The following is a 17,626-nucleotide window of genomic DNA, read 5'->3' on the forward strand; positions in this document are numbered from 1 at the left end:
ATTTCCCTTTTAACCTATTTTTTAGTGTACATCTATAATTTTCCTAATTTCATGAGATAGATACATAAGTGGTTAACTTTCAACCTTTTTTCTTTTCTAAACATTTAAGGCTATAAATTTTCCTTGAAATCAGTTTTGCAACATCTAACAATTTTAATGGATAGTATTTTCATTATCATTTGCTCCCAAATATTTTCCACTATAACCTCTCTTTAACCCAGGAATTACGTAGAAGAGGTTTATTTTGTTTATGCTTTTTCCTGGTAAACTGGGTGGTGAATACATGAAGTATTCATTTTATTATTCTTCCTTAAGATGCATAAGTATTTTATATATATTCTCTTAACTGTACATTTTATAATAAAATTTTTGGAAGAGTAAAACAGTAACTTTTATTTTAAAACTCCCCATAATGCTATCACATTTGAATAATTATTTTCATCCTTACATACCATCTTCTATATTCATATGCAGTTTTTTAATATATGCAAAATAGTTACACTCACGGAAATTAAATTGGCCAGATGGACTCTTGATTTATAAGAGATAAATTAGAGACTGGGGGAAAAAAGAATTTAGAACTTAGAAAATTTAGAGATAAATTAGGGGCAATTATTTGCTTCATATAAGAATCTACTCTGAGATTTCTTTGAATAACCACTTCGATTCCACTTTGAGGAGTATTTCTATTGTAAATACAAAACCAAATAATTTCCAAAATTTAATATCTAAAATATTTTGTAGTATTTGGTGAAATAGAGAATCCATGTCCTCTAGCTTATTAATAATTCACATAAACCACAGGTTTCAAATATCAGTTCTTCAAAAAACAAGAACAAAAAAAGCACTGATTGATAAATAATAACAGAGTCAGTTACTTTAAAAACATTAATAGGGAACCAACCTAATAAAAATATCCCGAACAGCTTGTTCACTTGCTCCAATATATTTGCTGAGTAACTCTGGCCCCTATGGGTAAAATAAAATTAGAGTTGAGATAAAATTATTTAAAAAGAAAATATAAATTTGGTTTCTGACTAAATGAATCATGGAAATCTTTCATATGATTAAATGGATGTCTTTTATACATTTTTAAAATTAATGTGTGCTAGAATAAATAACATACCACAAGTTCTATGCTTGGTGTTTCTTCTGCCCAGAACATTTTCCCCCAGATATTCTCATGGCTTGTTGCTTCATTTTATTTAGATCTCTGCTCAAATACCACCTCTTCAGAAACCCTTTTCTGACACGTCCATCTATGACTCACTCCAGTTTACTCTAAGCTTCCTTACCCTGCTTTTCTTCCTACATAGGACTTACCATCACCATCTGACAGTGGATTATATACTGAATGTGTCTATCTGCTTATTGTCACTCTCCACTAGTAGAATGTAAACTCCAAAAAGGCAGTTTTGTTCACTGCTGAATCCCTTGTGCCAGAAACAGTGTCTGCCACGTAAGTATTAGATAAATAATTTTTTTTCAAGTGAATAAGTGAATGGTTTAAGAAGGGACAAAGTTCCATCTAAAATTTTAAAAATGTGTAGAGATATGACTTTAATCAGCACCTTCAATTACTGAAACAATGTATTTGCACAGGATTTAAAGAATATATCATTTTTAGAACGTGGGAAAAGGCCAAAAAAAAAAAAAAAGAATATATAATCTTCCCTAAAAGCCAACTGAAAAACCTTTCGAAATAAACTTCCCTGCATATAGCAAAATCAATGAGAATAGTCTTTCCTTAAATTGGAATCTTTAAAAAAAAACTGAATAGGTCCTAAAGAAATCTGTAGTGAAAAATCACTATCTCCAAAAGACCAACTACTGATCAAGATATGTGACCAAAATAAGGAATTTCTAATATTCAACCACATAGATATCTATTAATGTAATAATATTTAATTACATTTCCTCAGTACAGTCAGAGAACTATAGGACTAGAGGAGGCTAAAAGAAATAACTAAAGCAAGGCTGGGATTGTGGCTCTCACCTGTAATCCCAGCACTTTGGGAGGCCGAGGCGGGTGGATCACGAGGTCAGGAGGTCAAGACTAGCCTGGCCAACATGGTAAAATCCCGTCTCTACTAAAAATACAAAAAAAATTCACCAGGTGCGGTGGCAGGAGCCTGTAATCCCAGCTAGTCGGGAGGCTGAGGCAGGAATCACTTGAACCCAGGAGGCGGAGGTTGCAGTGAGCCGAGATCACGCCACTCCACTCCAGCCTGGTAACACAGCAAGACTCAGTCTCAGAAAAAAAAAGAAAAAAGAACTAAGGCAAATAACAGGAACAAGGCAACAGCCTGGCATTTTAGTGTTTCTCCATCATTGCCAGTTCACAAAAAAACATGATAAAAGAGTAATTTACGACTGGGTAAAACCCAGTTATACATTACAAAACTGAGCTGGGCGCTGTGACTCACACCTGTAATCCCAGCACTTTGGGAGGCCAAGGCGGGCAGATCACTTGAGGTGAGGAGTTCAAAACCAGCCTAGCCAACATGGTGAAATCCCGTCTCTACTAAAAATACAAAAATTAGCCTGTAACCCCAGCTACTCGGGAGGCTGAGGCAGGAGAATAGCTTGAACCCAGGAGGCGGAGGTTGCAGTAAGCCAAGATTGTGTCAGTACACTCCAGCCTGGTCAATAGAGTGAGACTCCATCTCAAAAAAATGAAAATAAATATAGAAAAAATAAATAAATTACTAACTGATTTATAAATCAAGTTTGAGTAAGGCTAGAATAATACATGATTCCTTTGTCTTGGAATCTAATTTTCCTTTGTTAAACTAATATTGCTGATGTACTGAAACTATACAGCTAAGATACTGGATCTTCGACCACAATGACACACCAGTGGTGAGCTGTGAAGCATTACCCAAAATGATCTGCTAGCATGCCTCTTAATTACCACACTCACCTTATACCTGAAAAAAACTTAGACCTAGTCTCACTTTGACACAAGCAAGGGTGAGATATAGTCAAAAGTAACAGAACCATGAAAACCCCAGCTTCCTGCCTCAGTATGGTCTCCAGCCTCTAGTTGTCTACTCCCTTTAAGAATGGTTTGCCCTTTTATCTGAGTATTTATGTATAATTCTGTTCACAATGCATGAAGATTTGCCTTAAGCAAGACCATAATAAGCCCTACGAGAGAGGTGGCTCATTACTCAATGTCATACAACTTTTTTTTTTTTTTTTGAGACGGAGTCACGCCCTGTTGCCCAGGCTGGAGTACAGAGGCGCGATCTTGGCTTACTGCAAGCTCCGCCTCCCGGGTTCAAGCGCTATTCTCCTGCCTCAGCCTCCCGAGTAGCTGGGACTACAGGCACCCGCCACCACGCCTGGCTAAGTTTTTGTATTTTTAGTAGAGACGGGGTTTCACCGTGTTAGCCAAGATGGTCTCGATCTCCTGACCTTGTGATCCGCCCACCTCGGCCTCCCAAAGTGCTGGGATTACAGGTGTGAGCCACCGCACCCAGCCGCACACAACTTTTAATAGATGGATCGCTGTTCCTACTAGCTTTCCAAATGTGAGACTAGCCCACAATCGACAAACATAATGGTGTTGGTAAAGATGTGGAGAATCAGGAACCCTCCACATTGCCAGTGGGAATGGTGCAGTTGGTGTGAAAGACAGTTTGGTGGTTCTTTGAAAAGTTAGAGAATTACCCTAAGACCCAACAATTCTACTCCTCAGTTTATGCCCAAGAGAAATAAAAACATGTCCATGGAGAAATCTGTACATGAATATTTACAGCAACATTATTCATAATAGTCACAAAAGGTAGAAACAATTCAAATGTTCACCACTGATAAGTGGATAAAGAAAGTATGGTAACATTATTCAGTCATGCAAAGGAATGAAGTACTGATACATGCTACTACCTGGATGAACCATGAAAACTTTACATAAGTGAAAGAAGCCAGACACAAAAGGTGACATACTGCATGATTCCTTTTATATGAAATATACAGAAAAGGCAAATCCATAGAGACAAAAAGCAGATTAATGGTTGCCAGGGGATGAGCGGAAGAAGGAATGGAATGAAAAAGTTTTGAAATTAGAAAGAGGTGGTGGTTGCATAGCATTGTGAATGCACTAAATGTCAGTGAATTGTACACTTTAAAATGGCTAACTGCATTTATGTAAATTTTGCCTCAATGAAAAAAGAAGTGGACAACATACCTTGACACTTATAAAATTCATTCTACTCTCTCGTGCAATTACCCCAGCTAGTAAAGTTTTTCCTGTTCCAGGCGGACCATACAACAGTATTCCTGTTCTTTGTCGTATGGGCAAGTTTGCAAATAATTCTGGATACTGAGAAACAACAACAAAAAAAAAATATGAAAAAGAGCTCAAGTCTAAACAGAAATGACTAAGTAGCAGCTAAAGATCAATGTATAGAAAAAAATATTCAGATAGTAATCACCACCACCTTTCTTCAGTAACAGCAAGTACAACAGTAGAAAATAAAATTCCTACTAAAAACTATAAATGAACTCAAAGGAACTACTACAAATTTTTTCCAATTAAGAACACATTCTATATAAAATGCATATAACTGCATCAGAACTTCTTTCTATTTTTCCTGTTTTATTAAAAGTACTACATTTTAAAAGTACAAACCAATCTTTTAACAAGTATAGTGCCTTTCACGGATATGCTTCATGGGGCAAGTTATGAGGGCTGTGTACATTCAAATCTCTTCAATCAAAGATAGTAAAATATCCCAAGAGTCTCCAGGCTGAACAAATAATCGACTGCTTCTCAAATTACCTTTTAAAGCACCACTGCTCGAGAACAAGAGGACTTTTTGAACAGGTGAGCCAAACATGAGGCTACTGTCAGCAATATCCTGGTCTCCTTTATTAGGTATGCCTATTTAGTTCCCTCTATTGAGAATATTCCCACTCACCTCTACTTCTGCTCTAATCTGAAAGAAGCCCAGACTATATATGTAACTACACATATAGTCTCCATGTACTGTATCTGGATGTACTGAATCTCCATGTACTAATGCTCGATGCCCACCCAATCCCAGCATTGGGATCATGATCCTGCTAGCTAGTACTTCCATGCCCATGTTCTCTCACACTGGTTTTAATAGTCCTGGGCTGCAATCAGCATGTCCCAGGCTCCAGTGGCCACTGTTCCCAGGAGTTGCCATGCAGTTACATGAAACCCAGGGTCCTTACCCATATTTTTTTTCTCACTCCTTTGCACGGGTCCCTGATCTTATGCAATGATCTGTGCCTCTCAGATTTCTGATTAAAACACACTACCTCCTAGACTCTACCATCTGATCTTCTGAAGAACAATCTACATTTGTCTCCTTTATCCTGCCATCTGCCTCGTCTATACCTGCCAACTCTGCTTTTCATCCCAGGTCTGGAAATCTAGCTTCACCCATCAGTCCTGTTAACCTTGATAACTCTTCTACCTCCTAGTTTATTCCTATCCATTTCTGCTCAAATCGCAGCAGACAGTTCATCTTGTTTTACTACAATTTGAATGATTAAAGCAAACAGAATTATACATCAAAATGTATTTACTGTAACTATCACCTCAGCTTTCTATAAGTTTCTTATGGTCAAAGACTGCATCATACACATTAAAATCTGTCAGCCTGGGCAACATAGCAAGACTCTGTCTCTACAAAAATTAAAGAGTTAGCCGGGCATGTTGGTTCATGCCTGCAGTTCTAGCTACTGGGGAGGCTGAGGCAGGAGGATTGCTTGAGCCCAGGAGTTCACGGTTGCAGTGAGCTGTGAGTGTGCCCCTGCACTCCAGCCTAGATGACAGTGAGGTCTCAACTCTAATAAAAAATTAATTAATAAAATAAAAATTTGTTAAAGTACCTAAAATAGTGTCAGATATTTATTTAGATACCTAAAATAGTGTCAGTAAACACTTGTTGACCCACATGGAGATTGGGCAAGCTAACACATAAAGCCAAAGCCAATAATACAGTGGTTCTTCTGGGAGTAAGTATTCACTTTTTCTTTTTTTTTTTTTTAAACATACCTTGGCAGGTAACTGGATAGTATCCATGAGTATCTGCCTAACTTCATGTAACCCACCAATCTTGTCCCAACCCAGGTCTCTAGGTTTATGCAGGTTGACACTTCGCAAAGACGCAGGAATAAATCCATGGAGAGCCTTTTGGAAGTCCAATGTTGTTAAAACTAATTCTGTTTAAAAATAAACAAAATTTCTTTTAGTAGTTATATTTCACTATATGAATCTTCAAAATATGCCATCATTTTAGCTGGAAACACTAATTTTCTACTCAAATAACTGCTTATTCAAATACTACAATAGAATATATTTAATTCTTGTCTTACTACAATTACATTTCTCCACAATAGAAAGAAGATTCCAAGTTCAGGTTTTAATAGTAAAACATACTTTCTCTGGTGGATATACTCTGACGAGAGAGTCGAGAATGTATGGCTCGATCCACAAGTACCGTAAAATCTCTAGCCACAAACCCTCCAGTTTCTTTAGCTACATGCTGCAGGTCAAGATCGGTGAACTTGTTTATATCACAGTCCAGTTTATTTTTTATTACATTACACAGAATTTCACATCTTTGTTCCTAAAGAAAAGCACAAAATTCAAATTTCCAATTTTATTCAACTGTATATTTTAGAACGTATATTTGGAGAAAATCAAGTTGACAAATCTATAGTGACAGAAAGCACATTGGTAGTTGTCTGGGGATGGAGTGGGGGAGGGATGGGTAGTAAAAAGGCTAGGAGGCTTCTGGAGTGATGAAAATGTTTGTTTCCTTAATTGTGGTGATGGTTTCATGGCATCTACATATGTTAAAACTGATCAAATTATACACTTTATGTGAATTTGTTGTACTTAAATTATATCTCAATAAGGTTGTAAAAAAATCACATTAATAAATGATTGTCATTTCTTTCTCCAATAAGAAGCATTTTTAGTAATACATGGTTCCTTTAATAATTTTTTTTGGTTCCTATAAAACTTATTTCTAAAAACATATTCAGTGACCAATATCTCAAATACCATTCTATTATCCTTAATAATAGATATAATACCTTTGTTCTTCAATAGCAGTTAACTAGCACAGGGTCTGAATATTTAGGGTAGATGCTAGGTGAAATTTTTTAAGAATTTAAAATATGTTTGCCAGTCCTGGAACATACTTCTTTCAGCTCAGTGCCACTAAAACCCTCATGAGTTCCCAAAGGGGACTAAGTGCCATTATGTGATGGTGGAAAAAAAAATTTAATTAATGAAGTGTTTAAAAGCCTATTTCTGTTTCTATCTATTTCTGTTTTTTCTCATTCAAAGAAATACCATTTTCAAAAAAGGCATTTTCTTGGAAAGTGCATACTAACATTTCAGGTGGCTATAAATTATAATTTATGCGTCTAGCACAACATGCATCAAATGTTGACTTACATATCCTTAAGATCATTAATAGAAGCATAAGTTTAAAGCCACAAATTACTAATAAAATTGAAAAATAATTTCTAGAAAAGGGACATAATTCAATAATCCTTACAAGTAGTGTATTACCTGATTAGGAGGCTGAATGTGTTGGATGCACTGAAATATGTGAACTCCTTGAGCAGAAACAAGTAAAGGATGTAGAGATTGTTGAGACTGACTTGTGGCAATCAGTGCAACCAAACTTCCCATGGAGATAAACTCTTTTATCATATCATTCAAAGCTGAAATTAAGCAATATAGTGTAAAAGCTTAGGAAAAATAAACATGAAATTTAAAAATTATACATTCATTAAAAATAATGATACTCTAGGTTGACCTTTAAGGTGGAGTATGTATGGTATCACTCTTTCATGTCTTTAAAAAATGAATCCATCTAGTTATTCCCTGATTTATCTATCAAGGACCTAATAAATCTAATGGAAGCACAAGAGGTACTGCAAACTCAGACCATATACTCAGAGCAATGTCTAATGAGGTTCCCTACTCGTGGATCTTATGAAAGAAATGAACAAATGATAAAAATTTGTCTCTGAAATAAATATTCTAGAAGGGTGATAAATTTCCATACTGTACTGTTTGTTAAAATACAGCTCATATTCCTACGACTTCCAGAACAATCTCTTCCTACCCCAGGTCTTGTAAGGTTTCATACGAGAAGGTCAGAACTGAAATCGGCATTAATAATGTACATCTGAGTCCTGTCCTGACCTAGAAATTTGCAGCACTCCCTTAAACTCTGGACTAATAGATCTAGTATAAGAACAGTAACAGATCGAGTGTAAGATTAGTAACACCAGTCCTATAGATGCTATAGATTTCAAAATTTGAGATTAACACACTAGGTAATATAATCCAAGCCACTCTTGGTTGCATTTTATATCTATTTCAGTTCTTAAGAACCCTGAAGCAAGTCAGTGCTGCCAAACCCTCCAACCTCACCTCCCTAGCACTCCTCTCCTTGCACTCTAAGCTCCAGTCAACAGGGTATTCCCCAAAGTATCATTACTTCCTACACCTCTGTGCTTTTGCCTGTAGACCACGCTTCCTTTGCTTCTTTATTAGCATGAAATTGGTTCACGCTAATTTCTACTCTTCCATCAAAACTCAGCTCAGTTATCAACTCCTCTAAAAAGCTTTCCCTGATAACTCCTTATCCCACCTCAACCCCAGTATAGGTTATATGCTCCTACACTACTCTGTGTATACTTCTCGCATAGTGTATTCTGTCACCTCCTTGTTGGTCATCTTGGTCAAATTAATCTCTCTGAATTTCCATTTATTGACCTGTAAAGCCCAGGGAATATCTTCATGCAGAATACAAAGCAATCCAAGAAAGCCAAGAAAGGGATGGCTACTCATACACAGTAGCCATCATTATTAGTATTGTTCTGTACTAACACTGTTCACCCTTCTTTTTCTCCTAGACTTTGAGAATACAGACTGTGCACAAGCGTTTGTCAAATATTTGTCAAATGAACAAAAGAGTAAATCTGTAAATTAAACAGTAAGTAAAAGAGAATGAAAAACCCTAAAGGACTAAGCATGAAGTTGCAGAATTTTCACACTGTTTTTACTCTACCAATTTACTAATACATAGTCTATAGGACAACTGTAGAATGCTATCAGGGGCCTCAAACACAACACTTAACATAACACATATATTATTCTCTGAAGAGAGTAGATTTGTTGTTAAGACTAAAAATGCTGACTGACAAAAGAACAAGACCTTAACCGAGTGGTGGATGCATTTACCATGAGCAAGCCGCTGGCTCTGCGCCGCATCAGGACTGTGCTCATGTTCCGGGACAGCAGGCGGTCCAGCAATGTGGTCAAGGTCATCCAGCAGAACAACAGATGGCTGCATCCACACTGCCTCTGAGAAAGCCACCTCTAGGGTTTTTTGTATGTTTTCAAGCCTTTTTCCTTAATACAGAAGATATGAAATGGTTTCAATATTTCAGTGCTGGGAAAGTTCAGGTTGTCCTTTTGAAAGCACTAGAAAAGTTCAATACTGATTTAACTATAAAAATTTGATCTATATTTTATTAATATACCAATCACAAAAACTTGTTCATCATTAACATGGTTCAATTAATACAGTCTCAAAGGGTACAATAAAGTATCAAATTTTATAAAACTCAGAAAAGGAGGCCAGGTGCAGTGGCTTATGCTGGAATCCCAGCACTTTGGGAGGCCAAGGCGGACAGATCACTTTGAGCTCAGGAGTTTGAGACCAGCCTGGCCAACATAGTGAAACCCCATCTCTACTGAAAATACAAAAATTAGCCAGGTGTGGTGGCATGTACCTGTAGCCCCAATTACTCAGGAGGTTGAGGCATGAGAATTGCTTGAACCTGGGAGATGGAGGCTATAGTGAGCCAAGATCACACCACTGCACTCCAGCCTGGGCGACAGAGCAAGACTGTCTCAAAAAAGAAAAAAAAAAAAAAAAAGAAAAAAAGAAAAAAAGAAAAGGAATATGCTACTATAATTTCTGTATGCATGTATTCATTTATACCCAGTTTCACTCCATTGAAAATTTTAGATGGCCTACAACAAAATAAAAAAAGTAGGATGTGGGAAAACATAAGTGAGAGTAAGGGATCAAGATTCGTGTAAAATCAAATGCAAATGCATCTGCCTAGAGATCCTGGAGTTGCTATATTTGAATCACAAATTTGGCTTCAAGCTTCCTGGTGAGTTACAAAGTTTAAATTTACAAAGAACAGGAAACACACAAGTTCATGATTAGTTGGAACTATATGATAGAGGTACCCAAGGGGGAAAAACTGACTGTTCAAAGTAAAAAAAAAAAAAAAAAAAAAAAAAAAAAAAAAAAAAAATTTTAATTGAATAGATAATGTAAATGTTAAGGACTTTAAAAGTACAAAAGTGTTCTATGGTAAACTGTAATTCTCCTCATTGCTGTCCACAGCCTCCTACTTTCTCTCTCCTGAAGCAACCATTCTCTCAGTTTCCCATAGCAATTCAGAGATCATTTATACCAATTAGAGTATATTCTAAGTACTAATTTTTCAGAGTGGTGTCAGTGAGCACTTCCAGGAATGTAGTCTACAAAGAGTTCTGGCTAGAAAAAAAAATAGGCTTCCATCAAATATGGAGAGTTTTAGAAATTTTATCAAAAACATTAGAAAGCCAAAGACTTAAAATTTCTAAGAAATTTCAATGACTAAATGATAAACAGAAAAGTTAAAGACTAGATGATATGTGTATTTTTTAGATTGATAGCATTAATTATAACATTCCTGTCTTTCTAATGAAAAAGGGATTTATGTAGAGTGTTACCATACTCATACCTCGTAAAGCTTTACAGTCAACTCTCTCCACATGAGCATCCAGTTTGTCAAATGCTTCTTTACAGATTGCTTTGGCTAAAGTTGATTTTCCACTTCCCTAGAAAATAATTGCTTTGTAAGAATTCCCAATATATTCAGTCACAGAAATAGTTTCTGTCATTATGGCAACCACCAAGATTCAGCCTCAATTTTATACAGTCTCTTCCAAAAAAATAAAAGAAGAAGAGGGAATACTTCCCAACTCATTTTATGAGGCCAGATTTACACTGATAGCAAAACCAGACAAAGACAATACAAAAACAGAAAACTGCAAACTAATCACTTTCAAACTTAAATGGACAAAAGCTCAGCAGAACATTAGCAGATAAAACTCAGCAATGTAGAAAGAATGATACACCACAACTACATGGTATTTATCACAGGTATGCAAGGCTGGTTCAACATTTGTAAGTTACTCAACCCTATCAGCACTTCATAGCCTAAAAAAGAAAAACCATATAATTGTATCAACTGACACAGAAAAAGGGCATGGAGAACATCACTCTTATTCGTCATTACTCCCCCAACACCTAAAAGCAGACACACAGAAATATTAGTGAATAAATGAATGCTTTCCATATGTCATATAAACCCTATATAATACCTGGTCAAAACCCAAAGAAAGGTAAATGAAAAGTTATTAAGTGTTACAGAAAAATGAGCACACCTTAACCACTTACCTTTCCTCCTGTGAGTAAAAGAGCTCCATTCCTAAGTCCTGCAACAAGAGACATCAGCTGCCGAGACAAAGGGCGTCCCAGGAGGCTATAAGTGATGTGCTCCAAGGAGGATACGCCTAAGGAATTTACTCCTCTGTAAAAGATATACATGGTTACATGATAAAAGACTGAAGCAGGATAAAATTTAGCTACAAAAAATGCTGACTTTTGCCTTCCCAGTATAGTTAATTAATTTATTTTATATCTTTTTTTTTTTTTTTTGAGAAAGGGGCTTGCTGGGTCATCCAGGCTGGAGTGCAGTGGCGTGAACCCAGCTCCCTGCAGCCTCAAACTCCCTGGCAAAGGTGATTCTCCCGCCTCAGTCTCCCAAGGAGTCGGGACTTCAGGCGTGTAACACCACACCCAGCTGATTGGTTTTTGTGTGTGTTCATTTGTTGTAGAGACGGGGTTTTGCCATGTTGCCCAGGCTAGTCTCCAACTCCTGGGCTCAAGGGATCCATCTGCCTCTGCCCCACAAAGTGCTGGGATTATAGACATGAGCCACCATGCTCAGACTAGTTAATAAATTTTAAAAGACTAAAATCTTAGAAATTGTCCCCTACTTGAGAGAAAGTATACTGATTAATGTCAAAACTGAATCCAGGCCTTTTTTTTTTTTTTGAGACGGAGTCTTGCTCTGTCGCCCAGGCTGGAGTACAGTGGCATGATCTCAGCTCACTGCAACCTCCTTCTCCCAGGTTCAACCGATTCTCCTGCCTCAGCCTCCCAAGTAACTGGGATTACAGCTGCCCTCCACCACACCTGGCTAATTTCTGTACTTTTAGTAGAGATAGGGTTTCACCATGTTGGCCAGGCTGGTCTCAAACTCCTGACCTCAGGTGATCCACCTGCCTCAGCCTCCCAAAGTGCTGGGATTACAGGTGTGAGCCCAGCCTCCAAGCCTTTAAAATTAGTTTTATTACTTTAAAAATGTGCAGTTACTAAAAGTTGTGCCCTAATAGAACTCCTTAAGGAATCTTAACACACACATAAAAACACCTCTAACCTTCAAATGATTTAATTTAGTAATCAACATAATCATAAATGGGTGCTTTTGAAGTACTGAGGATAACTAAAAACTTATTTCCTCTTAAACATTACCTATGAAATCCAGTATCAATCTGTAGATTACATTATACAAACATGAACTTTAAACTACTTCTGGACTGTGACTGCCTGCCACTTTATATGATCACATAAGAGTCTGAAGAGATTTTACTTTATGCAGGACGCAGTGGTTCACGCCTGTAGTCCCAGCACATTGAGAGGCTGAGGCAGGCGGATCACTTGAGACCAGCCTGGCCAACATGGTGAAACCTCATCTCTACTAAAAATACAAAAAATTAGGCAGGTGTGGTGGTGCATGCTTGTAATCCCAGCTACTAAGGAGGCTGATGAGGAAGCATTGCTTGAACCCAAGAGGCGGGAGGTTGCAATGAGCTGAGATTGCAACACTGCACTCCAGCCTGGGTGACCAAGTAAGAGTCCATCTCAAAAAAAAAAAAAAAAAGAGAGATTTTATTTTATATTAATAAACACTGTGCTATATTTAAACATTTTGACTTTATGGTTTAATCCTTTTACTAAAACATTTACAGATTATACCATTCTAGGAAATCAAAGCGCTACTACTACATCTACCAAAGCTTCTGTGAAGACTTCTAAGAGGTAATGCTTATAAGAGATTCTCATATTATATAAGAAATATGGAAAATAAGAGGAGTTAAAATATTTTTTATATTTTAATCTAGCCCTACTGAATCAAAAGAGGAATTTTTTAAATATTTGTTTTAAAAGTTGAGAAAAACACAAATAATCCAAATTATTACAGTAATACAAGACAGTGAAGGAATAACTTAATTTGAAATATTTTTAAACATTTAACTAATGTTTTTGGCTTTAACTTTTAAAATGTATTTATTTGTTCTAAGAATTATTGTTTTATTCAAGCATATATGATCCAGGTGATATCTAGTTGCTTTCTTCTCATCGATCAATTCTCAAAGTAAAATTTCTAACAAGCTTCAGACTTCTAGTTATTGAAGAAGACAAGGTTATCCCCTACCACCAGGGATGGATAAAAACATAAAAATAAAGAAAAAAAAAAAAAGAAGACAAGGCAAATTTAAGCTAGGCGTGAAGATAGAGACAATCCTTGAAAAAATATCTACTAATGCATTAGTAATATCACTTATTGATATTAACATCTATTTTAATATTTACATTGAAAACTCTGCCAGATATAATACGAAAACACGTCTCTAAACATGCTAGTTTGGCCATAACTTCTTACCCCAAAGAGCTCAGCTTTAAAAAAGGAAGAATAAAGTCAATTTCCTCACTGTTTTCTTCTTTTACCATAGGATCTAGAAGGACCTATAGTTGCAAGGAAAAATCAGTTTTACATTTCAAAGTATGTCTTTTGCATGTTTTTCTCGGGTCCCAGAAAACTAAATTGCTGATTCTGTTATACCAGAGAGAATAGATAAATTACGCATGCAAGATCATTATTTAAACACCCTTGACAATAACAATGTACCCATCCAGAGAACATAAATATTTATGGTCAACAAGCAGAAAGAATGTTATTGCCTTAATACATTTTACAGATATATTTTTATTTATAATTTTGATTTGTGTCACAATTATCCTTTCACAATTCTTACATTTGTATCTTCTCCAAATGGTATTCCTTCAATAATATTTCAAAAATACAGAAACAACGGCCGGGCGCGGTGGCTCAAGCCTGTAATCCCAGCACTTTGGGAGGCCGAGACGGGCGGATCATGAGGTCAGGAGATCGAGACCATCCTGGCTGACACGGTGAAACCCCGTCTCTACTAAAAAATACAAAAAACTAGCCAGGCGAGGTGGCGGGCGCCTGTAGTCCCAGATACTCGGGAGGCTGAGGCAGGAGAATGGCGTGAACCCGGGATGTGGAGCTTGCAGTGAGCCGAGATCTGGCCACTGCACTCCAGCCTGGGCGGCAGAGCGAGACTCCGTCTCAAAAAAAAAAAAAAAACAAAAAACAAAAAACAAAAATACAGAAACAATGTCTAGTTCCAAAACACTGAAATTCTAAATAACTAGAGTATCTTCAGTTTTATAATGACAAGAATGAATGTCCTAATCAAAAAATAATATTGTAAAAAGACCACTCTTGGCTGGGCGTGGTGGCTCACACTTTTGGAGGCCAAGGAGGGCAGATCACTTGAGGTCAGGAGTTCAAGACCAGCCTGGCCAACATGGTGAAACCTCGTCTCTACTAAAAATACAAAAAATAGCAGGGCGTGGTGGCATTTGCCTATAATCCTAGCTACTAGGGAAGCTGAGGCAGGAGAATCACTTGAACCCGGGCGGTGGAGGTTGCAGTGAGCCGAGATGGTGCCACTGCCCTCCAGCCTGGGTGACAGAGCGAGACTCCGTCTCAAAAAAAAAGACCACTCTTAAAATACTTCTAGAAGAGCTGGGTGCAGTGGCTCACACTTGTAATCCCACCACTTTGGGTGGGCAAGGCAGAACAATTGCTTGAACCCAGCAGTTCAAGACAAGTCTGGGCAACATGGTGAAACCCTATCTCTACAAAACATACAAAAATCAGCCAGGCATTATGGCATGTGCCTGTGATCCCAGCTACCTGGGATGCTGAGGTGGGAGGATCACCTGAGCCTGGGAGGTCAAGGCCGCAGTGAGCCATGATCGTGCCACTGCATTCCAGCCTGGGCGACAAAGCGAGACACTGTCTTTAAAAAAAAAAAACAAAAAAAAACTTATGGAAGCAAAGAAAAGTGATCTGATAATATTTCTGAAGAGTTGCAAATTTAAGAACTGTCAAAATATGATGGCTTGTACAGTAAAATTGCATGTAAAAATAGGAATTTAAAAAATCAAACCCTTAAAACTACGTTTTCATTTGTTTCAATCCTAGAAGAATTTTAAATCATGACCCATTTACCAGTTAACACGATCAACTCTATTCTTGGAACTTAACTGTGCTAAGGCATTCATTTTTAAATTTAGGATAAGTCAATAATTTGTACAGATACTTTAAAGAGATTACAGAATAAAATAAAATATTTTAAATCAAGTTATTCCTTACTCCTACCTGGTTTTTAATACACTTCACAATGCAAGATGTTACAAGGAAATTCATACTTTATTATCGATCATATGTAACAAATAGTATTTTATTAAATATTCAATAATATGCTATTACTTGTATTGTAGTCTTCTGCAGCAAATTGGGACTCAACAGAAAAATATTTTTATCTTTTTCTTTTTCCCAAGAATGAACTATGCTCAGAGAAAATTCCTTCAGCCCTATTAAAAAGAAAGTAATAAATACAGAGTTAGTATTGAAACAGAGATGAAATAATTTAAGATTTTAAATGTCAAATTTATTTAAGTTAAAGGCTTTTTTTTTTTTTTTGCAACAGGGTCTCGCTCTGTTGCCCAGGCTGGAGTGCAGTGGCATGAACACGGACCTCCTGGGCTCAAGTGATCCTTCCGCCTCAGCCTCCCAAGTAGCTGGGACTACAGGCATACACCACCACGCCTGGCTAATTTTTGTATTTTTTTGTATAGATGGGGTTGCACCATGTTGGCAGGCTGCTCTCGAATGCCTGGCCTCAAGTGATCCGCCTGCCTCGGCCTCCCAAAGTGCTGGGATTACAGGCGTGAGCCATTGCACTCAGCCAAATATATTTTTCAATACATAAAATCTACTGTTTAATTATCATAATTACATTTCACTATTCACATACTGTTCACATGTATGACAGGTTGCAAGAACAATTAAAAATGTACAACTATTTAAATAGAAAAAAAAGTCAAAATAACAAATGTACTCACCATCTTTAGTTTCCAGCTTAATAAATTCTTCCTCTGATATTACCAAAGGAAGCATGGTGGTAGTAGACTGCTGTAGCCATGAATAAAATACAATTTTTATGTCTTCTTCACTTACGTCTTTAGGCTGCCAAAAAAGGAATAGTAATGAATTATCCTCATAACTGAACTTAACTTTAACACCCTTATTTTAACATCTTATCTTCCTAATAAAGTGTAAGCCTTACCAAACAAATCCAATGAAGGATGTTCATATTCTATAGGCACAGGTTTGGGATTTGACATTACAGTTAGCACAATGAGTGCAGTGTAGCCTGAAGAAACATCTGTTAGGTGGAAAAGTTTTAAATGCTCATTTTCTCTATGCCCAGTGATACACCTACCATAATTTGGCTCACTCAGTAACCATTCCAACCCCATTCTCCCTTTCCTCCCTCTACTATAAAGACAGGAAAACAAATTCCTTTTTCTTTGAGACAGAATCTCACTGTATCACCCAGACTGGAGGGCAGTGGCGCAGTCTCCACTCATTGCAACCTCTGCCTCCCAGGTTCAAGCGATTCTCTTGCCTCAGGCTCCCAAGTAGCTGGGATTACAGGCATTGCCAGCTAATTTTTGTATTTTTAGTAGACATGGGGTTTCACCATGTTGGCCAGGCTGTTCTCAAACTCCTGGTCTCAGGTGATCTGCCTGCCTTGGCCTCCCAAAGTGCTGGAATTACTGGCATGAGCTGCCACGTCTGGCCTAATAATCTATTTAAAAAAATGTGTTTTGAGATATTGCGTAGGCTGGAGTACAGTGGCACAATCATAGCTTACTGCAGTGTTGAACTCCTGGGCTCAAGATATCCTCCCACCTCAGTCAGCCTCCTGAGTACCTAGGACTACAGGCATGTGCCACCACATGTGTCTAATTTTTATTTTTACTTTTTTTGAGATAGAGTCTTGTTCTGTCGCCCAGGCTGGAGTGCAGTGGTGAGATCTAGGCTCACTGTAACTTCCACCTCCTCAGTTCAAGTGATTCTCCTGCCTCAGCCTCCTGAGTAGCTGAGATTACAGGATTAGCACCACACCTGGCTAATTCTTATCTTTTTAGTAGAGATGGGGTTTCACCATGTTGGCCAGGCTGCTCTCCAACTCCCGACCTCAAGTAATCCACCCATCTCAGCCTCCCAAAGTGCTGGGATTACAGGTGTGAGCTACCAC

The 17,626-nt window shown here is 37.4% G+C and overlaps 1 protein-coding gene across 7 annotated transcripts in view; it reads right to left on the reverse strand.

Annotated features, from left to right (window-relative positions):
• Positions 1-17,626, reverse strand: part of LOC105475495 (peroxisomal biogenesis factor 1) — a 42,953-nt gene that overhangs the window by 9,056 nt on the left and 16,271 nt on the right. For all 7 annotated transcript variants that reach the window (XR_983394.2, XM_011730806.2, XM_011730810.3 and 4 more), the window contains 11 exons: positions 16,425-16,548; positions 15,790-15,893; positions 13,867-13,949; positions 11,535-11,667; positions 10,816-10,912; positions 9,251-9,421; positions 7,565-7,719; positions 6,419-6,608; positions 6,035-6,201; positions 4,193-4,327; positions 905-969 (listed from right to left, as the gene is read on the reverse strand). Coding sequence is in view for 6 of the 7 variants with exons in the window: in XM_011730806.2 (XP_011729108.2) it covers positions 905-969; positions 4,193-4,327; positions 6,035-6,201; positions 6,419-6,608; positions 7,565-7,719; positions 9,251-9,421; positions 10,816-10,912; positions 11,535-11,667; positions 13,867-13,949; positions 15,790-15,893; positions 16,425-16,548 (1,424 nt within the window). In the remaining variant the exon portion in view is untranslated. The remainder of the gene's footprint in view (positions 1-904; positions 970-4,192; positions 4,328-6,034; positions 6,202-6,418; positions 6,609-7,564; positions 7,720-9,250; positions 9,422-10,815; positions 10,913-11,534; positions 11,668-13,866; positions 13,950-15,789; positions 15,894-16,424; positions 16,549-17,626) is intronic.

The sequence above is a fragment of the Macaca nemestrina genome, chromosome 4, assembly GCF_043159975.1.
Source record: "Macaca nemestrina isolate mMacNem1 chromosome 4, mMacNem.hap1, whole genome shotgun sequence".
Lineage (NCBI taxonomy): Eukaryota > Metazoa > Chordata > Mammalia > Primates > Cercopithecidae > Macaca > Macaca nemestrina.